The sequence below is a fragment of the Schistocerca nitens genome, chromosome 9 (assembly GCF_023898315.1).
Source record: "Schistocerca nitens isolate TAMUIC-IGC-003100 chromosome 9, iqSchNite1.1, whole genome shotgun sequence".
NCBI lineage: Eukaryota > Metazoa > Arthropoda > Insecta > Orthoptera > Acrididae > Schistocerca > Schistocerca nitens.
In genome coordinates this window covers 333,259,036-333,286,379 of record NC_064622.1, presented here as the reverse complement: position 1 = coordinate 333,286,379, position 27,344 = coordinate 333,259,036, and the positions used below count along the sequence as shown (strand labels likewise).

Genomic DNA, 27,344 nt, shown 5'->3' with positions numbered 1-27,344 from the left:
AGCAGCAGCGCGGTTCCGGACTGAAGCGCCTAGAACCGCTCGACCACAGCGGCCGACTTGATGGAAATAGACCGTCAGTAGCGGGATCCTAATAGCGCAGGGTCCGAAAGACTACCATGTGGTACGTGCGCAGTGTGGGTAAACCGCCTCCAGTGACACCAGGGCTAGGGTAGCTCTCAATGTCCGTATACTCTATGTAATCAAAGGTATCCGGGCACCTCTGTATAATGCGGAAGTGACTGCTAAATATCACGTGAAGAGGACCCGCTAGTATATAAAAGGAGGCGGGGAGTGTTGTAGTGTCACTGACGCAAACGTGCCATCCATCATCACTGTCATTCAGAACAGAACGCAATCATTTTATGACAAAACAGAAAATTCACCGCTCCTCCTCATTTCACCACTAGGTTAATTACGAAAACCCAAGGAACATAACCTCTCGTCATTTCAGAGCACAGAAAACAACATCAAATCTCACACTAGACATAGCGCAATAACACACTTGCCAGGACACTTACACATGTTAGTAAACCCTTTTCTCTTCGCATCCGCTGTCTTAGATAGAAGGCGTTAGGAAAAGTCCACCGTACCTTCAGTAAATACAGGCTTAAAAAGGCACTCATGCAAGCCACTCAGCAATGTTAGTAAAGAGGCAGTAACTGTGCAGTGGGTCGATTAGGAGAACACAGTCACTTAGAAAGTAGAATAGTCATCGGATGTCATGTAAATAACGAATCAATCCAGGACATTTCAACCCTTCCATAACTGCCCAGGTCTACAACTGTTGCTGATACGGAAAAGCAGCATCTGTGAGCAATGGTTTGTGGAGAACAACATTCCTGAAATGGACTGAACTTCGCAGAGTCCCAACAAGAACCGCATGAAACATCTTTGAGATGAGTCAGAACGTCAGCTTCGCTTCAGACCCCAGCGTCGAACTTCATTACATTCTTTGGTCATGCCTTCACTGATATTCATATACTTCTTTGAAAGTGACCACAGAAAAGTTCAAGCTAGTTGAAGGCACCATAAGGATGACGTGTGGACAAAGTCTACACTACTGGCCATTAAAAATTGCTACACCAAGAAGAAATGCAGATGATAAACGGGTAGTCATTGGACAAATATACTAGAACTGACATATGATTACGTTTTCACGCAATTTGATTTGGGAGCACAGATCCTGAGAAATCAGTACCCAGAACAACCACCTCTGGCCGTAATAACGGCCTTGATACGCCTGGGCATTGAGTAAAACAGAGCTTGGATGGCGCGTACAGGTACAGCTGCCCGTGCAGCTTCAACACGATACCACAGTTCATCAAGAGTAGTGACTGGCGTATTGTGACTAGCCAGTTGTTCGGCCACCATTGACCAGACGTTTTCAGTTGGTGAGATATCTGGAGAATGTGCTCGCCAGGGCAGCAGTCGAACATTTTCTGTATCCAGAAAGGCCCGTACAGGACCTGAAACATGCGGTCGTGCATTATCCTACTGAAATGTAGGGTTTCGCTGGAATCGAATGAAGGCTAGAGCCACGGGTCGTAACACATCTGAAATTTAACGTCCACTGTTCAATGTGCCGTCAATGCGAGCAAGAGGTGACCGAGACGTGTATCCAATGGCACCCCATACCACCAAGCCGGGTGATACGCCAGGATGGCGATGGCGAATACACGCTTCCAACGTGCGTTCACCGCGATGTCGCCAAACACGGATGCGACCATCATGCTGCTGTAAACAGAACGTGAATTCATCCGAAAAAATGACGTTTTGCCATTCGTGCACCCAGGTTCGTCATTGAGTACACCATCGCAGGCACTCCTGTCTGTGATGCAGCGTCAAGGGTAACCGCAGCCATGGTCTCCGAGCTGATAGTCCATGCGGCTGGAAACGTCGTCGAACTGTTCGTGCAGATGCAAACGTCCCCATATGTTGACTCTGGGATCGAGACGTAACAGACATGCGGATAAGATGCCTGTCATCTCGACTGCTAGTGATACGAGGCCGTTCTGATCCAGCACTGCGTTCCGTATTACCCTCCTGAACTCACAGATTCCATATTCTGCTAACAGTCATTGGATCTCGACCAACGCGAGCAGCACTGCCGCGATACAATAAACCGCAATCGCGATAGGCTACAATCCGACCTTAATCAAAGTCGGAAACGTGATGGTACGCATTTCTCCTCCTTACACGAGTCATCAAAACAACGTTTCACCAGGCAACGCCTGTCAACTGGTGTTTGTGTATGAGAAATCGGTTGTAAACTTTCCTCATGACAGCACGTTGTAGGTGTCGCCACCGGCGCCAACCTTGTGTGAATGCTCTGAAAAGCTAATCATTTGCATATCACAGCATCTTCTTCCTGTCGGTTAAATTTCGCGTCTGTAGCACATCTTCGTGGTGTAGCGATTTTAATGGCCAGTAGTGTATATTAATGTCCACTAATACGTGTCCGATACTTTTGATCAGATATATACGTCTGAGGATAACATTTACTTGGACTCTGTTGCAAACAAAGAGCGAGGCTTTACCTGGGCAGCGCTGTCATCGTCGCACGGGTTGTCCTGCGGCTCTGGGATTGGCGTCAGCACCTTGCGCAGCTCCTCGCGTGTCGGCGGCAGGTTCATCGAAGTCAGCCCGCACTCGGGGAACACGATGATGTCGGCGCTCTGGAACCACAACACCAAGCTATATCTGTGTAGCACGTAGTCTGGCCAGTTGATAACTGCTAGTTTTGAAATATGCTACTGGGCAATACGAATGAGTTTTTGAGATATGTATGAAAAGTTGCCGAAGTGTCCTCATCGTTGAACTGTTACTTTTGTATATTATCCTTACCTGCTTACCAGTTTGTTGAAAAGTAACAGCATATACGGGTCCTGCGTCCTCAGAGAACTCAATCTACGAGTATTAATAAGAAACGCGACACAACACGTCAGAATAACTGTTGTGTAGTTTCATTTCTGACTTCGTTTTCTAAAATAGTCAGGAAAGTAATGCACTGATTATTAGTGCCCCACTTAATTAGAAAAAAGTTACGTGTTTTATTGCTATTTCGGTTCCACTCACATTTAACACTCTCTCACTAAATATTACTAGCCTTAAATAGCAAACTATCGCCAGTTAGCGTTTTCTTACGATCCATTAAAGGCGTTTGATTGAACATAGAATAACACTCTTCTTTGAAAAGCTTAAATTTAATGGAATTAATGGTATTACAAAAAACTGATTTGAATCGAACCAAAAAAAAGCAATGTAAGTAGCGGTACAGAATAATTCGAACGAGGGTGGAAGAAAAGAAAATTTTGTTAATGGGAAGGAATGGTTAGGTTAGGTTAGGTTAGGTTAGGTTAGGTTAGAGCTCCACATCGTTCAGATTTGGTTCTCTCGTACTATGAGGGTGAGTCAAATGAAAACCTTAAATATTTTTTAAAATATTATTTATTGTGCAGAAGTGGTACAAAGCTGTATCACTTTTCAACATAATCTCCCCCACGCTCAGTGGATGTCCTCCAGCGCCTACAAAGTGCATAAATTCCTTTAGAAAAAAAATCTTTTGGTAGTCCGTGCAACCTTCATGCACTGCGTGGCGTACCTCTTCATCAGAACGGAACTTCTTTCCTCCCATTGCGTCATTCAGTGTCACTCGGCGGTTTTCCTTCACTATGGCTTCAACTGCTGCAATGTTCTGTGGAGTCACAACTCGTTGTGCCTGACCTAGACGAGGAGCATCTTCCACTGAAGTGACACCATTTGCGAACTTCCTACTCCATTCGTAGACTTGCTGCTCTGACAAACATGCATCACCGTACTGAACCTTTATTCGTCGACGAATTTCAACAGGTTTCACTACGCAAAAGCCCAATAACAGAACGCTGTTCTTCCCTGGTGCAAGACGCAAGTGGGGCGGCCATCTTTATACTGATACTGCGATGGTATGTGTGCATCGGCACTATGCTGCCACCTACAGGCCATTCTGCACACTGTTTGTAGCACTCTTACCAACTTACAGGATAACAGCGCAAAATTTCGATTTGTTATTACAAATGTAAGGTTTTCATTTGACTCACCCTCGTACTTATATGTAATGGTTACCTTCCACTTAACACACACTAAGCAGGGTTACTAATTTATGCAGGTAAAGCAAATATTTTAATTATGGCAACTGTAGAAATAACAACAGAATAAATTTTTAAGGGTAGCTGGAGGTGCCTATGCTGCCCATGTAAAAATCACTAAGTGTGAGGAACATTTATGAGTAAACTACCAAATAGAAAAATTTGAATTTTTTTTACATATAGAGTGGTTTAGTATTGCAGATATGACAGAGGGATTTTGGAGTATCTTTTCTAGTTTCCTTCTAATTATTTTTTTTATTAATGACCCAAATTTTTTTACAAATAATTGCTTTATAATTAAACTGAAATGAAACTACTGAACATATTGCCAAATGGCTGTGTTACAATGTAAGTTGACCACTAGGAGTGCTGTATAAAAATTTCATCTCTCTAGCTTGAGTGGATTTTGAGAAAATGTTCCTTATATTCGAAAAATTCTAATTTACGGGAAATGGCTATCAAAGTTTCTCAATACATTCCTGCACTATAGGATGGATTATCAGGGTCTTCTTCTTCATCCTCCAAAAGCTTCCTCTTCTGTCTTCTTTTCTGGCCTGTTGTTCCATCATATTTCATATGCCTTTCTCTTCTTTCTGCTCCTCTTACCCTTTCTCTGTCAATATTTCTTAGTGCTCATACAGTGTTCACCCCAGCTGTAAATCCTAATGCCTTCAGAACTTCACACTTCACACTGTTCCCTTGGTTGTAGGTTGCTATTGCATCATAAATGCCAAAGTGCAGTGTTTTTATGCTTACAAACACCCTTTTAGGAATCACTTTCCAAATCAAATTGTTTACGCTCTCATTAGGATTCTGCGTCTTTCCGTGTAGACATTTGTGTAACAATTCTGGCTGTGCTAAGTCATGAAAAATGGGTTTTATTGCATTTATCACAGCTGCTGGCAAACCATGTTTGTGATCATAGTCCTTTTTTGCATTATATTTGCACCAGGAATCTTTTGGGCACAGGCTGTGTTGAGGGTATTCATTGGAAGACACAGTTTGAAGGAACAATGCCCACACTGCTTTTCGCATGTCACTAACGTTACTAGTATTTTGCCTTATAGCATACCCATAGTATCTCTGTAGACGTTCAATCACCTCATCAGTAAGCCTGCCTCTCCCTCCTATTGTCTTTCCATCACTGAGCTTACTTGAACCCAAAGTTTGTTTGAGCCTTTGAAGCCGTGCACCCATACGCTTTTGCACATGCCCAATGCATTCCAACTTTTCAACTACAAATTCATTTCCATATGGTTTCAGTTCCTCTATAGTCTTGAAACCTTTGGAGTCACCATTCCCAAGGTAGTATTTGTACCTAATGTTGTATCTGGGAACTGGACATTCAAAAATTTGTTTCACTCCATCCACTTCCATTGCTCCACTTGATCCACTAAAATTTGCCTCACAGGTTCCACTGTGCTCTCCTTTGATTTTATTTTTGCACCTACAATGTTTTGATAATATTGCAACATCTATCACTTTTTCACTATCACCACAAGTAGCAGTTACAACCCCATTCAGGTATTTATGACCCCTCTTTTGCCAGGAACCATCTAATGCCACTACCAAATCCCTAGAACCACTGTTCATTTCTACAGATTCCTCCACTGCTTTCTTCATGGTTTTCAAAGCCACATCTTCAGCAAAGGATCCTACCAGTTCACAGTAGTACCCAAATTTGCTTGGAGGCGATGGCAAGTTCATAATACCACAAAACAGTTTACCAGCAGCAGACCCTTTTCCAATGGATCGAAGACCATACACAAGTCGAACATTCACATCAAACACTCTAGATCGTCCATTTTCACCAAAGAGACTGGCATGTGAATTGTAGAAAGTCACTTGATACTCGCAACATGCACAGATTATCTTCATCTCACAAGCTAAACCAAAATGCTTTGTTATCTCTAGTCCCACTCCTACACTTGAACACATTTTGCACAGAACACTTTCTTTCAGCGCAGAAGATAATAATCCAATATTCAGTACTTCGTTAATATCATCACTGTCGCTAACATATTCACGAAATCTGTTACTTCCACCAGTCAGCTTCTTGCTAGAAGATGTCACAGGGCTATGGCCGGCCATGTGTTGCTTAGCAGAAGAACGCACTGTTTCAGTAATTGTAGTATCGCAACTTGGTATTAGTGTTAATTTTCTTTTCCCTACGTTCTTCCTCTTCTTATATACACGGTTACTAAAACGTGGCATCGTAACCAGAACAACGCTTTACACAAGAAGTATAATACTACCAACAACAGGCGCAACACTGAACTAATTCGAAACGGTAAACAGCAAAGAGACGATGTTCCGCGCTCTTAGCGCTTCATTTGTCACAGAAAACAATGTAGCCAACCCTTGCACACTCGCTGTATGCGTAACATAAGGCGCTGTATGCGTAACAGGCCGAGAAAATCCCAAGCAGTTCGCCAGGAAGTCGCGAGAGGGTGTTAGATGCATTCAGCGGCCGCCCATTTCCTCTGCAGGCGTGGGGGAAAATGGTAATAACTCCACTTCTAGGGCGAGTAGAACAATAACTCAAAGTTTACATTAAAGAGGAATGTTCCAATTAATTTTCAGTAGCAAAAAAAAAAAAAAAAAAAAAAAATCGTAATTTTTTGGATTTGACCACCTCCGGCTCCCCTTAAAAGTTTTCAAAAAATTATAAGTGGTTCTCTATGAATGGGCTCTCCCTTAATTTCAGAAAAACACTGTGAATTCAGTTTTGTACAACAAACAAAATAACACGAATGTACTACACGGGACGTCAACTGGCACCACACCAGAAAATGTTCAGACAGTGAAGGATCTCTTTCTGCAAGACTGCCGACATACCATCCAAGAAATCAGCATCATCTTGCGCATAAGTTGTGGTACATGTGAATGTATTCTGCAGGAAGAACTGAACATGAGAAGGGTTGCGGCGAAGTTTATTCTGCGACTGCTTCAAGACGGTCAGAAGCAACATCATTTGGACTTCTGTACGAATCTTAAACAACTGCTTCGAGACGATCCAAATTCTCTTTCAGAAGTTTTAACCGGTGATGCAAGTCGTGTTTACGGCTATGACCCTGAAACTACCAGCAATCGTCACATCGGAGGAGTTCTTCTTTACTTCAACCAAAGAAAGCTCGACAAAACGAGAGTAATATTCATTCATTCATTTCCGTGTCCCGTCAGCATTTCCAAAAATAGCAGCTGCGATAGCTTTGTCATTTCCTTCGTAAACATCTTGTATTGTGCACGGGTTGTTCAGGAGGGGGCATACAAGTAGGTGGCTTGGATCTTCTTCAGCCCCGCAGTCGCAAAAGGTGTCAGCACTCACTGGAAGGATTCCCCATCTCTTCAGGTTGGTCTTGCATTGGGGGGAGGCCCATTCTTTGACGGTTTACGGACCTCCATACAGGGTACTGTAGGTTTGCGCCAGGAGATAGTTCTTATTTTGGTGAGACGTCTACGGGCAGAGAGCTCTTCCATGTTGCAAGACGAATTGCCTCTGGTGCTCCCTCCAGTGGTGCAGTCATAGCAAGGAAACTCTTGCGGCATTTACGGCGGGATCTTGCTGCCTGATGACCATACAGAGGGTGTCGGCGGTCATTCTCCTGCTTTGTTCTCTCATTGTCTGCAACAGTGGCCCTCCGGATAGAGTAATATTAAATCACTGTTTCTTTTCCTTATACAGAGTATCTGTTTTGAGACAACTATTTATCTCGAAAAAGACACATCGTTTGGAAAAAAACGTTCTACGTGCAAAGTTAATTTTAGTGGAGGAGACATCTGTCTGTGCTGCAAATGGCCATCTCCTAACCATCTCCTGTGTGGGCAGGGTCAACATTGTATTTTAAAAAGGGAACACCCCATTTTTATTGAATATTAGATTCTGCGCCAAAGATACGCACGGTCCACTCAAACCATCGTTTTCCATTCGTCGTAGATGGTCCTGTAATCGCTAATATCAAGGGTGCCTTTTTTTGCAATTAAGAGCTGACGGATTTGATTCTACAATTTATTTACGATGTACATGTAAAGCTTTGTGTTCTAACGGTTGATACTAATGTTCAGACGTTACCTAAGTGTTACAAATGTGATCGTACAGTACAAGTAATATGGATAGACGCTGACTTATCTGGCCATATGTTACTTGTATGGTAACGCAGTTTTCTGTTTCCTGCGAGATTGAGTGCAGTAAGTCCCCAAACTATCGTAATGCTTGATTTCGGTAGCTGCCCTCAGATCCAGTCTGCAGCATTGATTTCAGTGAGTATTTCTGTCCAACTGGTGTAAAATGGTTCAAATGGCTCTGAGCACTATGGGACTTAACATCTTAGGTCATCAGTCCCCTAGAACTTAGAACTACTTAAACCTAACTAACCTAAGGACATTACACACATCCATGCCCGAGGCAGGATTCGAACCTGCGACCGTAGCGGTTCCGGACTGCAGCGCCTAGAACCGCAAGACCACCGCGGCCGGCCCAACTGGTGTAACTCTCGCATTGGCCACTACGTGTTAACAGCGGCATATAAACCACAACCATTGTAATAAGGTAAAATATCCATGAAGTGATAGTGACAGGCGCACCTGCCATGGATACTCGTCGAAATGAAGTACCCCGATTCTGAGAGGCAAAGAGACTCTACCGAAATCAAACATCCCAATGGTGAGAGGCAACAGCACTCACGGATATTAAGCAGCTCGATGGGAAGCTATTACATCCACGTCGTTGTTCCTGGATCAAGCTAAAAGTAGTTTCTAAACAGACATCGAAACAGCTAACCATATTTTACTGTACAATCAAATTCGCTACACTAGAGTAAACTTCGAAAGTAAACAGCAACCGTTAGAACACAAAGGTTTACATTTACGTCGCAAGTGAAATGTAGAATCAGATGCGTCGGTTCTTAATTGCAAAAACAGACACACTTGACATTTATCAATTACAGTGCCGCCTACCAAAAAGGGAAAACAATGGCGTGAATAAACCGCGAGTATTTTTTGGTGTGGTATCAGAATATGCAATAAAAATGGGGTGGGGGGGTTCCCATTTGCAAATACAAAGTTGACCCCACCGAAACAGGTAGGGTGGTTATGAGGTGACCAGTATATCGACGGGATTGTTCGTAAAGAGTTCACCCTCCTGGTCAGACAGTAAATAAAGACTTTTGTCACGATGTTGTAAGACGCATGAGGAAGGATTAAGGGGACAATGCACGCACAATGTCCCCTTTACTAATATTAACTTTTCACCTAGAACATTTTTTTCTGAAGATGCGTCGTTTTTGAGATATTTTCTTGTCTCAAGTTAAAACACACATCTTGTATATTGACCTTGCTGTTCGTGAAGAGTTCACCCTCATGATCAGACAGTAAATAAAGACTTCTACCACGATTTTCTAAGACGCGTGAGGGAGGATGAACGACTGAGTACTCTGCAAAGGCGGTGCACAGTCGTATACAGCCTATTCATGATTTTTCTCACTAAGAACAAGATGACAATTGTTTCCCGTCCGCTGAACCCAGCAGATTTAGTTCCGTGTGACGGCTTCTCCTCCCCAAGATTGAGATGAAGGAGTCAAGATTCGGTACAGTGGAGGAGATTCGAGCGGAATTGGAGAGGGCACCCAACATCTGAGCAAAGAAAGACTTCCAGAGTGTGAAAAACGTCAGGACCGTTGTGTTCACTCTCCAAGAAGGTGACACTACAGAAAAGCTCGAGGTATGACGTAATAATTTTAATTAATTCATTTCGAGAATTTCTGATAACCATCTCGTACAGTAGATTCCGCACGTAGGTTCTTGCTTTCTCTGTAATGGTCTAGCTCTGGATGCTAGGAAGCAGGAAGGTTTGGAATCAATGAAGAGGTCGTTAAGAGGTGGAGCACTGGCTCGGATTTGCGCGACATGTTGAAGGCAAACGTCCGCGTCTTTCCTTAGACATTTGCCGTGAGCTACGTAGGGAAATCAGTCCAGCCACGAGCCGAGACTCACCTGGTCGCGGGCCTGACGCATGAAGCGGATGTAGCGCTCGCAGTTGGCGCCAATCACGAGCTGAGGGTCTTCCTTGGTGGGGTCTCCCAGCGCGGGGTACTCCACCACCGCGGCCACGTACTGCATGCGCCGGTCACCTCCCTGCGACTCATCGTCGCCCGCTGGGTACGCCTGCAGCAGCGAGAACACTCGTTGTTACCTTCCAGAACAGCAGACAGCAAACTTCCCTTCTCGGGCCTGTGTAAACAGCAAAGTTAATGAATGTGCAGCTGCTCACTCGCCATAAGATCTGTACCTCAGGACTGGAAAGTTGGACAGGTCATACTAATCCACCAACCGAGGCGTCGTTTGGCATTTACCGGCGTGATGTGTGGCTTACGAGCAGCCGTTTGACCATGAAATCCAAGTTTTCTGACCTCCCGCCTAACTGTCATAGTACTCGCAGTAGATGCTGATGCAATTTGGAATTCCTGTGTGATGGTGTGGATAGATGTCTGCCTATTACACATTACGACCGCCTTCAACTATCGGCGGTCTCTGTCAGTCAACAACTCACGCTGTGTCCATTCACGTTTCCTCTTCACTATCACATCAGAAACGGTGGACCTAGGGATGTTTAGGAGTGTAGAAATCTCTCGTGCATACGTATGACACAAGTGACACCCAATGGCCTGACCACGTTCGAAGTCCGTGGGTTCCGCGGAGTGCTCCATTCTGCTATCTCACGATGTCTAATGACTACTGAGGTCGCTAATATGGAGTACCTGGCAGTAAGTGGCATCACAATGAACCTAATATGAAAAACGTATGTTTTTGGAGGTGTCCGGATACCTTTTATCACATAGTGTATCTTAGAAGCAGGAAAGATTCACGACGCTCCTGGGAAGAGAAGGTAAATTTGAGTGACATACCCATAATTTTAATGAAATGCTATAAACTCGGGATAATAACTCAGTCATTAATTTTGTTATCACTTCAGGTTGAAAAATTGATAACGTCCAAAAGTGAGGATGCAGCGAAGCCATCAGCTTCTGACTTTTCGCTCCGCTGACGCCCGTCTCCTTCGCCTTCGCAATCTTTGCTGTGCCTAATGAGATCGATTTCTGCCGCAGTCTCAGTCCCATATCGATCGTAAGCTCCAAGTCCTTCACCTACATTAGAATTTTTCAGTCTTTGTTTGACGTCTACTTTTGTTACAGCAAATAACAGCAATGAAAAACAAGAACATTGTTTATTTTTAGAAACAGGTTATTTTGAGCGGTTTCAACATTCTGGTTAAACTGGAGACGAAAAGAACCGCTCTAACCGAAAACCGATAGCTTCAGCCATAACCACCATCGCTACTTGCCCGTAGACAACGGCTTTGTCAGTGAACAATCTTGTAGTGCTGCTGAATCTGACAAATTGTGTATGTATGTTGAGGGCATCATAGGTCCTATTACGAGCCCTTGTGGCACAAGTGATGTTACTTTCGTTTCTGTAGAACTACTGCCATCCAGTGTAACACATTGGTTCTACTAGTCAAATATTCACTGAGACAATCACATATTTGGAAAGATACTTCGCATGAACGTATTTTGGTCAGTAGTCGACGATGTGGGAAGTGTCGAACTCGTTAAGGAACTCTAAGAAGACAGAATTTACTTGTTCATCTGCATCCATTATTTGCAAGGTGTCAGGTATGAAGAGGGCAAGTTGTGTTTCGCACGAGTATTTTTTCATGATTCTTTGAGACGTGGAGAAAGAGGAATTTTGTACATTCATCAGTAGCAGTCATACATTTAAGAACAGGGATATTAATCAATTTTGCTCAGAGCATCAACCTGAATCATGTGCGAAAGGATCAGAATGTCGTAATATGTATTTCGTTATAGTAACCGTGTAAAGAACCCCTGCAAGAAATTTCGGTTCATTCATAAGCTATTTTTAACAGTAAAACATAGAAATAATGGTCATTGATAGCTAAAATGTAGACTAAAAAATCTCCTATAGGAAGAATTTATTGCATGTAACAAAATTGTCATTCAGTTCATTCTATTATAAACTTACCAGCCAGGACAATATAGGTCTTGAAAACTGGAACTGATAATATTTGTATAAAAACAGATAATGAAGAAAATCATGTAATAAAATCAATATTCAATGGCCTTGCAGACCATAACTTCCAGTCTCTTGTGTTAGGAATTTATACTGAGCAAAGTTAACTGAACGTAAATAAAAATGGCAGTTAATAAGATGTATATTGAATTTTTTGATGACGACTCAGAGAAATGAACTGAACACATATTTATTCATGACGTTAATGAAAATAAAACACATTTATGAACGAAATCCTCATTTTATATGAACATTAATTTTCCCTGGAGGTGACTCAATTGAGATTAAATCGATTTGCAGGCTCAGTACCTTAAAATATTATGGTAACCGACGAAATTCTACAAAATGGTTTACGCTATAGTTATCTAACATGAACAAAAAGGGTGTCAAGTGGGAAAAGTTCTGTATTAACCCCTTATTGCATAGCGATCTATCTATGAACCAAACCGCAAAATCACTGTGTAATTTCCGCATGAATTTTTTCCTTTTAATGAAACAGATGTATGTATTGACTTTTGGCATGGAGTACGGAACATTTTCAGTTTCTGTCCTTACTCATACACAAACGAACCTCACCGAGCGGGGAAGCGCAGTGGTTAGCACACTAGACTCGCATTCGGGATGGCGACGGTTCAAACCCGCCTCTGGCCATCCTGATTTAGGTTTTCCGTAATTTTCCTAAATCGTTTAAGGCAAATGCTGGGGTGGTTCCTCGAAAGGGCACGGCCGCTTTCCTTCTTCTTTCCTCCCTAATTGGAACTTGTGCCGTGGAGGCCACTCACGTGGGCTTCCTTGTGACTTGTGGCAGTAATCGCAGGCACTATGGCAGCTGTCGGCTACGTGAACGTTAAAGCAGACCATCCTCCCTTCATACCTAGTGGCTTCCCCGAAGGCAATGGCATCTACCAATAAGATAAGTGTCCATGTTATGAGCCAATAAAAGGTTTGAGGAGCTTGATAGTGAACCCACGTTGATGTCTTGGCCACCAAATTCGCCTGAGCTGTGCCACTTGGAACACATGTGGGACGCTATTGGAAGACAGCTATGTGTCCAAAAACTACCCACCAGCATGTAATTTACGGCATTTACGTGATCTGAGTGCAGACGTGTCTCCGGAAATCTGCCAAGAGAACTTGTTGAAGACATCCCACCCAGAACCGCTCCTGTATTGCATTAGGAAAGATGGATGCTATTAAGTAGGTTGTCGCGCCCGCGATCTCCCTCCCTCCCTCCCTCCTTCTCTCTCTCTCTCTCTCTCTCTCTCTCCCACCCTCCCCCCTCTCTCTCTCCCCTTCTCTCTCTCTCTCACCAGTGTCCTGACTGACTCATCACTTATCATCGTCCAGCCCAAACCGCTAAGGATAGAAACTTGAAATTGGGAGATGGTTATGATCTTATACTGTAAGCATCGGTTACCAAGTTTTAGCCATAAGGCGGTGAAACAGGGGATGAAAGGCTTTTTGGAAAATGTGCCTATGAATGCAGTTTTGAAGCTAGAACTACGAAATTAGGTATTTGATTTCACGGTCAGAAATAAAGAAATACGTGTTTCAGAATTTTTGAAAATTGAACCCCTAATGGGGTGAAATAGTTGGTGAAAGTTTTTTGAAAACAAGTCGTTATTAAAGAACTACAAAAGCATTTTTAAAGCTACTTGTATGAAAGTTAGTGTTTGACTCTTCGGTCGGAAATATATATATATATATATATATATATATATATATATATATATATATATATATATATATAAAACACGTGTTCTGTGGTTTTGGAAATTGAACCCCTAAGGGGTAAATGCAAAGTGGCAGTCCGTCTACTGACCTGTATGAGTCCGACCTCGTAGACAATGAGCACGACGGCGATGCCCCACAGCACGACGTTGAGCAAGATGGCCATCTTGACGATGTGCCGGGTGATCCTGCAGGCAGAACACTTCATCAGAAAACTCACCAGGAGAGGCAGAAAATGAAAACGCGACCTCTATGACGCTCTTGACCTTCTCTCGGATACGTTGTTGGGTACATGTCCCAATATCTCTGGCAAATGGCACAACGCCTATGAACACTATAGCGAAAAGTGCATATGTTTGATGAGTTAGATTGCATAGACTAGGTTAGTTGAACGTCAAGTCACTGATTTAAAGAAACAGAATCAGATTATTATATATTTACTATCTGAGTATCTGGATGTGCCTAAGTACATATTTATTCCAGTTCTATTGGTCCATCTCTTTCTTCCCCCCTTTCTCTATCCATCTCGTCTGCCCTTCTCTCTGTCCATTTGGTAATCCCCCTCACTCTGTCCACGTCCTCCACCCCCACTCTCTATGCCCTCCTGCACCTCTCTGTGTCCATCAGCTACTACCCTCTCTCTCTGTCCATTTTCTCCTACCGTGTCTATGTCCCTCCCCCTTACTCCGTCCATATTCTCCTCTTCCCTTTCTCTGTCCATTTCCTCCTCCCATCTCCCTGCTCATCTGAACCCTCCCCGCCCCCTCACCCTCGGCTATTTGCGCCCTTCTTCTTCTTCTCTCTCCCTGTCTGTCTATCTCTTCCTCTGCCCTTCTCTCTCCAAATGATGTCCCCCATCCAAATAGGAGGTTACCCTCATAGTATTTCATTCCAGATAGTGTACCGTACCAAGTTTGGTTGTAGCCGATCCTTGGGCCCACGAACGCATATGTCATGTATATCTCAATTTACAGGTGTACAGTAATAAGGGAACGCTTCCCGACTGGAAATGGAGGAAAAGAGGTCTTGTCGACATGTGGCTGGAAGCGGACGGTGTGCCTGCAACGACAGCAAATAGACCCGGAACACAGTATAGAGCTGCGTCTCATCCACGCCACAACAGATGTTGAGAGTGATGCGCATAGTAGTGGCTTACACCATCTTGGTGGACCACTTGCCTGGACCTTGTACTAGTGTTCGTCTCAATATCCTGCAGAACCTGGTCCTGCAAATCTGGTATAGACATAGTCCGCCACCTGCTTGCACCTTCGCCTGTTTGGCAGGACCCATGGTCACAGAAACGTCCAAAAAAGGCTTGAAATGTTGTGTGATGTGCCAGTGACGGTACTTCATTTGGTATAGCTGAGACGCTTCTCGACCGTTTCCATTTGCTTCGCCGTACACAAACACCATCTCGCCTTCTTTCCGGCATCAATTCCGGGCCATTCTGCTGCTTACAGTACGCTGTGTCAGTCATACAACCCGCAACACACAAGGAACACACGGGGTGTGATCAGAGGAACTTCCATTCGTCAGCGCCATCTACTTTGGCAACGATGCATTTCCGGACACATGTTCATAGGACCCTTTCCTTCCATTTCCAGTCAGGAATCCCTGCCTGTAGTTTGTCGGTTTTATTAGTGTTCACCATATGTATAGTATACTGTATAAATATTTGTACACATATATCATGTGGATCTCTAGCGAATTTCGCCCTGCAGTTTCATTCTCACACAGCTCAATGATTATGACGTGATACCTCCGGAACTATATGTCATACAGGGATATACATTTATAGGTACATTCGAGGGCATGTGTGTATACTGTCTACGCAATGTGTTGAGAATAGAATTAGTAGCAAAGAAGTAATAAATTTAGACGTCATGCAGGATGCGGCTGTTTTTCACTCATCTCGGTGTTTATGACGTCACATCACCTGAACTAAGAGTCGTATATGATTAATTTTTGGGTACATTCAGCGATATATGTGCATACACGTGAAATGTGTTGCGAGCAGAATTCCTAGCAAAGAAATGAAGCCTGATCAGCAGTTATACTGCATGAATAGCGAAAATGTAGTAAGCGACAATCTTTTCTCCTTTCATCAGTTAGTGGGGGTTCTCAGCGAGACAAAGTGTTGTAATGTGTAAGATTCTTTGCAAGTCACTATGTTCTCTCATACTCAAATACTGGGTGGATATAGTCTGGGTATTTCCGTGTCACGGTCTACACTACTTTTCGCCCCCACCGACACCCCCTTTGATAGGTGGGTGGTTATTACACAGCGATTGTTTCCAGAAGTTAAATGCTATTGTGCACCAAGTTTGGTTGAAATCAGTCCAGTGGTTTAGGAGGATATGTTGAACATATATTTTTGTAATATGTATGGATTTCGTAAAGTGCAAACGAGAAATGTTGCTAACCTAAAATTACAAAGAAAAATCATAGCGCAGACGACCCAGACACACATCCAGTTCATATGAAAGTTTAACAACGTCTGCATATTCTGCCTGATATGGTTCTATGTAACAACAGTACTATCTATAACATCATTTCTAAGTCATATTGCGTTTTGTCCAACTTTATTGTTGGTTGAGTACATGTAAATAAATAGATTATACAGACCAGAAAGAAAAAGCGACGCACCATGAAGGAATTATCCGAGTGGGACGGAAATCGGTGGTTTTGATGTATATGCGCAGAAAAACAAATGATTACAATTTTAGAAAAATTGAATGATATATTCAAGACAAGAGTTTATAATATTTCTAGCGTTACAGCCACAATATCCGGCTACAAGACGCTCTTCTTAGAAGAATTGAGAAGGCAGCAGTGGGAAGATGACGTAGTGTGGTTTGTTCGGTACGGGTATCGTGAGAAAGGCCGTCTAAATTTTGGTCCTTCGCGATTGGCTGCTGTGTTCGGAAGATGCACGCCAAAATGGTAATCTCTTGTTATTAATATTAGAAAAGATACACAGTGAATTTGCTGGTATTTCATGTGAAAACATCTCTCAACAGCACGCTATCATTCCATTATTTCAAAAGTGTTAATTACCAGCAGTATAAACATCAACAGCTAAACGAAAAGTTGGAGGAAGCAGTTCGGAGATCTTCGGATCACGTTTAACTTGGATGGCAGACGACGTGGCTCGGGTGTAAGATCAAAGCTGGTTCGGCAGTGTCGGAGGACAGACATGTTGTCTGCCGCGGTCGGTGTCAGTTAAGACTTTATAAGCAATCTCTGGTTATTTGGAAATATAGCTGAGAACAGTGTGACAGTAGTTACGGAAATATGCAGTTCATTATTTTGTTTTCTGAAAGTATTTGTATGGAGTGTAGCCATGTATGGAAGTGAAACATGGACGATAAATAGTTTGGACAAGAAGAGAATAGAAGCTTTCGAAATGTGGTGCTACAGAAGAATGCTGAAGATTAGATGGGTAGATCACATAACTAATGAGGAGGTACTGAATAGGATTGGGGAGAAGAGGAGTTTGTGGCACAACTTGACCAGAAGAAGGGATCGGTTGGTAGGACATGTTCTGAGGCATCAAGGGATCACCAATTTAGTATTGGAGGGCAGCGTGGAGGGTAAAAATCGTAGGGGGAGACCAAGAGATGCATACACTAAGCAGATTCAGAAGGATGTAGGTTGCAGTAAGTACTGGGAGATGAAGAAGCTTGCACAGGATAGAGTAGCATGGAGAGCTGCATCAAACCAGTCTCAGGACTGAAGACCACAACAACAACATATTTTGTTGAAGAATTGAAATTATTTGTAACTCTAAAATGGAATGTAATTGCGCAGTTTCTCGTGTTCTGCTAATAAAAAGCGAATGGCATTCCGTATAAACAAATCAATTGCAAATTTAAAAATATCAGTTCCTCGCTAAGAGTTTCTTACAGCCTCAAGATAACGGATTGACGACCTACGTGCTGTTTTTTGTGCAGGGGACAACAACTATAGAAGGCTGCAGGTTGCTGAATATTTATTAGAACTTATGAATTCCACTCAGGGCGATGGAAGCAAATAGGCACCTCGCGTGGACTGCAATCTTAGTGCAAATGAGATTAGCGGCATGTCATCTGTGGTAACACAGAGAGGTATGAAGGAGAGAAATTTTCGAGGGAAGGGTTCAAATGGCTCTAAGCACTAGGGGACTTAAATGTCTGGGGTCATCAGTCGCCTAGACTTAGAACTACACTGCTGGCCACCGTAAATGCAACACCCTGAAGGAAGCATCCGAATCAAGTGAAATTTACACCATGGGTTTGCAGCGATGAGATATGCAACTGATTAGAATTTCAGCGCAGACGCACATCATGCGCGCCTGTGGCGCCACCTCATAGCGCCATTTAAGGCTTGGCGATTTCGACGGGTGTACGTTTGGCACGTGTGTTTACCTTGTGGTTGTTCCACAAGACGATCAGTTATGCCTCGTAGACAACAGCGAACATCTTTTGATCAAGTATCCGAGTTCGACAGAGGAAGGATAGTGGCTTACCGAGATTGTGGATTATCATACAGAGAAATCGCTAGTCGTGTTGGACGAAACCAAACAACTGTAATGCGGATATGTGACCGTTGGATGCAGGAGGGTACGACGGACCGACGTGGTCGATCGCATTCACCTCGGTGCACCACTGCACGTGCTGATAGGCAAATTGTGCGCATGGCAGTGGCGGATCGCTCAGTGACATCCCGAACCATAGCACAGCACATTGCGTCTGTAACGCATCATCCAGTGTCTGCGCGTACCATTCGACGCCGTTTACAGCAGAGTGGTCTGTCCGCAAGACGTCCATTGCTTCGTCTACCATTGGCGCAGAACCACATACGTCTCCGTCGCCAATGGTGTGATGACAGACGGATGTGGACGGCAGAATGGAATGACGTTGTCTTTACTGACGAGGCACGCTTCTGTCTGCAGCACTGCGATGGTCGGATTCGAGTGTCGAGACACCGTGGAGAGAGGATGCTGGACAGCTGCATTATGCACCGCCACACTGGTCTTGCACCGGGTATTATGGTATGGGGCGGCATTGGATATTACTCTCGGACGCCTCTAGTACGCATTGCCGGTACTTTAAATAGCCGACGCTAGATATCCGAGGTGCTGGAGCCAGTTGTCCTTCCTTACCTTTAGGCTCGGCCACAGCCATATTTCAACAGGATAATGCGCGACCACACGTGGCACGCATTGTCCAAAGGTTCTTCGTCAATAACCAGATTGAATTGCTTCCCTGGCCGGCTCGCTCTCCGGATTTTTCGCCGATAGAAAACATGTGGTCCATGGTTGCTCAACGAGTGACCCAGATTATATCCCCAGCTGCCACACCAGATGATCTTTGGCAACGTGTGGAAACTGCTTGGGCTGCTGTACCCCAGGAACACATCCAACGTCTCTTTGACTCAATGCCGAGACGTGTGGCAGCGGTGATCCCCAACAATGTCGGCTACTCTGGCTACTGATTCTGGCAGGAACCACATGTCATAGACGTCTGTAAACGTAATCATTTGATACTTGGTCAACATGTTATCTACAAAATAAATCTTGTTGTGCTACCTCTTGTCTTTCTTGGTGTTGCATTTACGGTGGCCAGCAGTGTACTTAAACCTAACTAACCTAAGGACATCACACACATCCATGCCCGAGGCGGATTCGAACCTGCGCGGTTTCGGGCTGAAGCACCTAGAAACGCTCGGCCACAGCGGCCGGCCAAGGGTTTATCATATACACGTATATATCGCCCTCTCTCCTACTCTCTTTTTCAACTTGCGATAAGCTTCACAAATTGAGTAACTCAGTATCACTTTGGTATATCTCTGTCCCATATGCAAGCACTTATTTGTCTCGATACTGCTTTGTAGAGTTGTTGGATGTCCTCCAGAGGGATATCTTGCCAAATTATGCCCAAGTGACGCACTAGATCGTCAAAATCCCGAGTTGGTTGGAAGGCCCTGCCAATATTGCTCCAATCATTTGCAATTGTGGAGAGATCCGTGGACCTTGCTGGCCAAGTTAAGGTTTGAAAAGCAAGAAGACAAGCAGTAGAAACTCTCTCAATGAAGAGACGGCCATTATGTTGCTGAAATGTAAGCGCACGATAGCTTGCCATGCAGGGCAACTAAACGGGGAACAGCATATTGTCGACGTACCGTTGCGCTGACGAGGGTGGAGCTGATTGCATCCAAAGGAGTCCTGTTATGAAATGAACAGTCAGGTTAGTATCTCACATCTGTCCGGGGCGCCTCGCTTCTCATCGGGGCTCCATTCGAAGCGGGACTCGCCACTGACAACAATTCTACTTTAGTCAGTAAGATCCCAGACCGAAGGTTAGGCAACCCCTTCGACACTCGTTGTGTCGGGATTTGCCTACCGTCGTGCGCTAGAGCAGCTGCCGTGCTGAACTGATATAGAAGTTTCTGACAGGTATGTTTCTAACGTGCACAACAAAGTTGAGTGGGTGGCACCAAAGTTGTTGCTGAACGGGGTATTAGAAGGACCCTTCTTATTCATGGACACGTTAATGTTGCACTCCTGCATGATCACGGAAGGCGGAAAACAAGAGGGCTGAAAAGGGATAAGTACCCTTTCTGCTTCGAATCACGTTCAAATTTCGTTGAATTTTGTGGAATGCTCCGTAATCATCCCACCGCACCTTGGCTCTGAGCACTATGGGACTTAACATCTATGGTCATCAGTCCCCTAGAACTTAGAACTACTTAAACCTAACTAACCTAAGGACAGCACACAACACCCAGCCATCACGAGGCAGAGAAAATCCCTGACCCCGCCGGGAATCGAACCCGGGAACCCGGGCGTGGGAAGCGAGAACGCTACCGCACGACCACGAGATGCGGGCAATCATCCCACCGTGTGCACGAGAGCAAAAATTACGGTTGTGCTGTACTCCAAAGGTATGTGACCACGTTCAGTGGCGATGCAAAAATGGTTCAAATGGCTCTGAGCACTATGGGACTCAACATCTTAGGTCATAAGTCCCCTAGAACTTAGAACTACTTAAACCTAACTAACCTAAGGACATCACATACACCCATGCCCGAGGCAGGATTCGAACCTGCGACCGTAGCAGTCTCGGGGTTCCGGACTGCAGCGCCAGAACCGCTACACCACCGCGGCCGGCAGTGGCGATGCAAAATTTCCTTAAACGCCCGAGGGCGTCGCAGTGTCAAAGATTGTCAAGAACGTCTTACTGTTGCTCATCGCACATCGAAATGTCATTTTCAAATGCGAAATGTGTGGCGATCAACAGCCTAGGAAAAGGGGTCTTGCGGTAGCGTTCTCGCTTCCCACGCACGGGGTCCCAAGTTCGATTCCCGGCGGGGTTAGGGACTTTTCCTGCTTCGAGATGTCTGGGTGTTGTTGTGTCGTCTTCTTCATCATTGTCATTCATCCCCATTACGGTCGGAGGAAGGCAATGGCAAACCACCTCCACTAGGACCTTGCCTAGTACGGCGGTGCGGGTCTCCCGCATCGTCCCCTAGGCTCTTCGGAGTAGGGGACCTCATCATCATCGTCATCATCAGGAAAAGGGGTGGTTTTATTGTCACCTTTGATGCAACACCTAAGGCCTTTTCACGTCGTTTGAGCGATGAAGTGCGTGAAATGTTTTCCTCGGTCACCCATTAAAAAACAACGTGATTTCAACGCTGGGTGTCGCTATTCAGACCTCCATCGCAGAGATGTTGGAAAAAGGGGTGAAACGTGGGTAAGAGGAGCTGTGACCACCTTCAAATCATGTGTGACATGTCCACGGTGGAGCTGCGCAAAATTGTGGTGAAGTCTGGTGCCAATCTGACATCATTATCCCACGTTACAGTTCACGTCGAAGGCGCTGCTGTCATGGACTGTGCGGCTGGTCCCGGCGGAGGTTCGAGTCCTCCCTCGGGCATGGGTGTGTGTGTTAGGATAATTTAGGTTAAGTAGTGTGTAATCTTAGGGACTGATGACCTTAGCAGTTAAGTCCCATAAGATTTCACACGTATTTGAACATTTTTACAGTTCACGTGAACTTATGGCCTTTTTTTTCGCACGTGGGGGTGGGATAAGCATCGCCGAAGGAGACGCTTCAGGTCGCCACACTTTTACATCTCTACAGAGGAAACTTATAGGCACCTCTGAGCAAAATTTCGAACTTAAGCACCACAATGGAAGACAATTACGGGGTTTCGAATAAGTGAACCTTTAAGTATCTTTTGCAGCGTATTTCCGTCCCCCGCCTCCACTCCCATTCTTTAAGGTACCGACCTCCCATGTTCAAAGCAGCCTCAGATATCTGATTATTTTACAAATGAGTTAATGTGTTGAATATTTTATTTTAAGCATGTAACACGTTTATGGTTGAGAACTCAGGAACCCTAATTATGTTTGCTTTATTAGTTGCAGATCATTCACTCATATACTGATGAAAAAGTTTGTTGAAAGTCGCTGAAGGAACTCATTATCAAAAGCAGGGTCCGTATAGTCCGATTTATTCATGCTCAATTTCAAGAGAAGCTGGTTGTTCACGCATCTCAGTGTTTATGACGTTATATCTTTTGAACCATGTGTCGTACAATGATATAATTTTGTAGGTGGTGGTATACGTAGATGCTGCGAATAGAGTATTACAGATGTAATAAATTAAAGCGTCATGCTTGATGCTGATGATTTACTGCACGAAGAGCGAAACTGTTGCAAGCAACACAGTTTTTCTTTTCATTATTTTGTGGAAGGGAGAATGGGAGGACTGTCAAAGAGAAAAAGTTTTGAAAAAGTTTTAAAGTATGTGGAAAGTTTGTTAGAAATCACTAAGTGCTATTACTGTGAAATACTGGATGAATATACTCTAGACAATTTGTGCACTGTGATTTACGCTGCCTCAGACATATATACAGTTTCTAATTCATACTTAACTTGTTGCATTGAAGCCCTAACGAAAGGCTATACCTCTTTATGAGTACATTACGACTCCATTTTAAATTTTGTCAGTTATTATATGAAATACTGACAAACTTTTTGTTGCCCCTGTAAGTCATTAAATAGACAACCTGAAACATGGGCCGTGTGGCCGTTTTAGTAATATGTTTATTTGATACTTCATGCGCGAATTTAATTTTTAAAATAGTTCGATAGCTCCAAATTTAAAATTCTTCAACTTTATTTTTCTCTCGATTTCCGATAGTCCACGTTTCACTTACATAAAATTTTGTGTTCTCTACGTACAAATTTCAATCTTCTTCCTCAGTTCCATATGAATATGTTGTATCAGTAGCTACCTCTTATACAAAGGAAAACTTCCTTCACCTCCGTCAATCTGCTTCTGATATCTTCCTTGCTTCGGATAACTTGTGCAATCGTGCTTCCTAGATGGAAAAACTCTTTTACTTCTTCCACTAGTGTGTGGTTCACTATTTTGATGTTCAGTCGGTCGCTATCCCACTTTCTACTTCTCTTCCTCACCTTCTTCTTTACTTCTTTAAACCTTTTCCGTGTTAAGTGTGTTTCCTGGCTATCCACTAACAAATTACATCCGTCTGCGGCAAATAAGTGCCGATGTACGCGGAGATCGTCGCAATATTTGTCTTGCTCGAGGAAGATTTCGCTAATAGTAAGTTATGCTGTACGGCGACTGCTGCACAGAAAGGAAAGTAGCATCGGGTTTGCTCCTATGAAGCATGATACATCTCCGATGTTTTCAATATATACAGGGCATCCCAGGAGTAACGGTAAATATTCAGGGATATGACAGGAACCAACATTCGAAGCAAAAAAGAGTAATAAATATGGGCTCTAAAGTCATATACTTAAGAGCTATGAGCAGTTCTCCTTCGCTTGTGTGAAAGACATGTTTTCTATTGAACAATTTCTCGTAGCTGTTAAGGTATGCATTTTAGGGAATACATTTACTGGACTTTTTTCCTTGTTTTAGTCCGTACTACCTCCTCCCAAAATATGGAAAACAAAGAATTTGCAGTACAAGAGATTCGTTTTATAGTAGCATCGAAGATGAGGAAGTGCTCTTAGCACTAACATATCCATTTTGAAGCTTGTTTTTACTACACTTTCTCGCATCAGATGATCGTTCCTGTCATATTTATGAATATTTACCGCGCCTCCTGGGATATACTGTATAAGAATGTTAAAAAAAACGCACCCGCAAAATTACAGACAAAAATTCTTAGCATCGGTTTGACGCGGAATTCTTGAAAATAATCTAAGACGCAAAAGTTTCTGTCCATAAATTAGCACGATTTTAGGAAGCATTGCTTTTAGAAATTCAGCTTGCACATTTCTGACATGGTATCCTGGGAACCATGAATGAAGGGCAGCAGGTAGATTCCATACTCCTGGATTTCCGGAAAGCGTTTGACACGGTGCTCCACCACAGGATGTTAACGATGTTATGAGCATGCGGAATAGGTTCACCGATATGTGTATGGATCGAAGACTTCTTAAATAGTATAAGGTGCGCGCAGTTTAAAGGTAGACCTTCACTGCAGCGGCGTTGTATGTATACCAATGGGAGAATGGTATCGTGGTATCCTCAGCTAGCAGGTGGAGTTAAGGCTTCGGGCCAATTCCCTAATTTCTGGAGATTTGTTTCCGCAGTTGGTCGCATGATCGATTCCTCTCAGCCAGCACACAGATCGGTTACCCAATGCCTTCGAGCAGAAGGGGAGCTTGCTTCACAAATATCTACCAAGATGAAGGAGGCGTACGGAGAACAGTGCCTCGCATGATGCACAGTGTCGCAGTGATGTCCGCGTTATAAGCGGAATATGTGGCCAAAGAAGACCCTAGAGCTTCTTCAGAAATTTCCATGGGAGGTCCTGGAACATCCTCCTAGTAGCTCCGATATCTCCCCATGTGCCTCGCATATCTTCGTCCCCTTAAAACACTCCTTGAAAGGTCAGGGGTTCACCTGTGACAAGGAAGTAGAGGACACTGTGGAAAACTGGATCTGTCGACCCAGGAGTTTCTACACTGGAGCCATCCACTCCCTTCCTACGTGCTGGGATCGGTGTATCAATGCCAGTGTCAATCATGTGTAACAGTACTGTTCCACATGAACTGTAATTATATTACTACTAAAAATTCTTTACGTGCAACTGTGGTCTTCTTTTCATTATGGAACACCTTATAGTGCACATTTGTTCATAAGAGACAAGAGCATCGCCAGGCAAGCCCCAGAGAAGTGTGACAGGACCGCTCCTATTCTCTGCATATATAAATGATCTGACTTACAGCAGTATCTGATTCAACAATAATCTGCAACTGTTTGCTGATGAACCTGTGTGTGCCGGACGGCGTCGTCTTTGAGTGATTGTAGAAGGATACAAGGTGACTCAGACAAAATTTGTAGTTATGTGATGAACAGCAGTTCTAACTGTAGGAAAATGTAAGTTAATGCAGAAAAGAGCAAATGTTCGAAAATAGCACTAGTAGCGTGCTGCTTGACATAGTCACATCGATTATATATCCACGCGTAACGTTGCAAAGCGATATGGAATGCAACGAACACGTAAGGACGGTAGAAGGGAAGGGGAATCGTAGAGTTCTGTTTATTGGGAGAACTTTAGGGAAGATCAGCTCTTCAACAAAGGAGACCGCGAACACTAGTGCGACCCATTCTTCTGTTTGACTGTTTTGGAGCCCCGGATTAAAGGAGCACGTCGAAGCAATTCAGAAGCACGCCGCTAGATTTGTTACTGGTAAGTTCGATCAGTACGGGAGTGTTACGGAGATGGTTCACGAACTCCAACGGAAATCGCTGGGGAAAAGATGACGTTCTTTTCGCGAAACATTATTGAGAAAATTTAGGGAACCAGCATCTGAAGCTGACTCTAGAACTATTCAACTGCTGCCAACGCACATTTCGCGTAAGACGCGCAAAGATAAGAGAAATTAGGGCTCGCAGGGGTAGGCAAACAGACAGTCGTTTTCCCCTCCGCTCTATTTGCGAGTGGAACGGGAAAGGAAATGTCTGGTGGTGGTACAGGGCACCGACCGTCATGCACCATGCGGTGCCTGTGCAGCATGTACGTATATGTAAGCGTAGACAGAGGCATACAGGCGGTCAGTTTTCCTTCATGTAGTGCGCGAACGGAATAGGAGACAAAACCATGCGGCGTACAGTGGCCTACGGAGAATTTATGTAGACGTATCTGCCAGCAACAATATTGTAAGTAGGCTGTTTAGGTGTTTATGTTGGTAACGCCACGTAGCGCTCTGTATGAAAATCGCTGACTGCGCTGTGTGCAGTCTGTGGCTGGTTGGACTCATTGTTGGAATATTCGCTTGTGTTGTGTTGGGCTGTTGGATATGAACAGCGCGTAGCGTTGGGCAGTTGAAGGTGAGCCGCCAGCTGTGGTGGATGTGGGGAGAGCGATGGCAGTGTTTTGAGCGGACGATCTGGACGTGTGTGCGTTAGAAAAAGGAAATTTGTTTAATTGGATGTCACAAAATTTTATATATATATATATATATATATATATATATATATATATATATATATATATATATATATATATATATACAAGCGAATATTCCAACAATGAGTCCAACCAGCCACTGCCTATCAGTAGTTAGTTCCTTCAGTACTAGAATCTTTTATTTAGCTGGCAGTATTGCCGCTCGCTGTATTGCAGTAGTGACGAAGATTTTTGTGAGGTAAGCGATTCATGAAAGGTATAGGTTATTTATTGTTAGTCAGGGCCATTCTTTTGCAGGGATTATTGAAAGTCAGATAGCGTTGCACTAAAAATGGTACGTGTCAGTTTAGTGATGATCAGAAGCCGGCCGCTGGTGGCCGAGCGGTTCTGGCGCTACAGTCTGGAACCGCGCGACCGCTACGGTCGCAGGTTCGAATCCTGCCTCGGGCATGGATGTGTGTGATGTCCTTAGGTTAGTTAGGTTTAAGTAGTTCTAAGTTCTAGGGGACTTATGACCTCAGCAGTTGAGTCCCATAGTGCTCAGAGGCATTTGAACCATTTTTTTGATGATCAGAATAAGTAAAGAGAGAACTGTCTGAGTACGGCCGTTTTGCTCAGCTGTTTGAAAATCAAATAACGTAGAGTTTTTCCAGCACTGTCATTCATAATTTTCTAAGGTGACGTTTCAATATGACGGCTATAGTGGATCAAGACAGTCAACTGTCGACAGCTGACTGTCTCAAGATACTGCTATGTGTCGCTGGAAAGAGAACAAACGTTTAATCCGCGAAGACAGAAAGTTCAAGGCGCAACTGTTGCGTTTGCGGATTTGTACCAGTCTTTAGAAAGAGCAGCAGTTTTAATTGTAGAGAGGTGACGATATTAACCCTGATAACGGTGGAGAAACCAGGTACTGAAGTTGAGGACAGACCCTGTTACGTGAAAACTGCGCCGTAGCAG

The 27,344-nt window shown here is 43.9% G+C and overlaps 1 protein-coding gene across 1 annotated transcript in view; it reads right to left on the bottom strand.

Moving 5' to 3' along the window:
* LOC126204457 (vanin-like protein 3) overlaps nucleotides 1–27,344 on the bottom strand; it is a 159,279-nt gene that overhangs the window by 44,072 nt on the left and 87,863 nt on the right. Inside the window, exons 2-4 of the mRNA XM_049938842.1 lie at nucleotides 14,035–14,131; nucleotides 10,116–10,286; nucleotides 2,538–2,675 (exon numbers count right to left, since the gene is read on the bottom strand). Coding sequence (XP_049794799.1) covers nucleotides 2,538–2,675; nucleotides 10,116–10,286; nucleotides 14,035–14,109 — 384 coding nt within the window. The 5' untranslated portion in view covers nucleotides 14,110–14,131. The remainder of the gene's footprint in view (nucleotides 1–2,537; nucleotides 2,676–10,115; nucleotides 10,287–14,034; nucleotides 14,132–27,344) is intronic.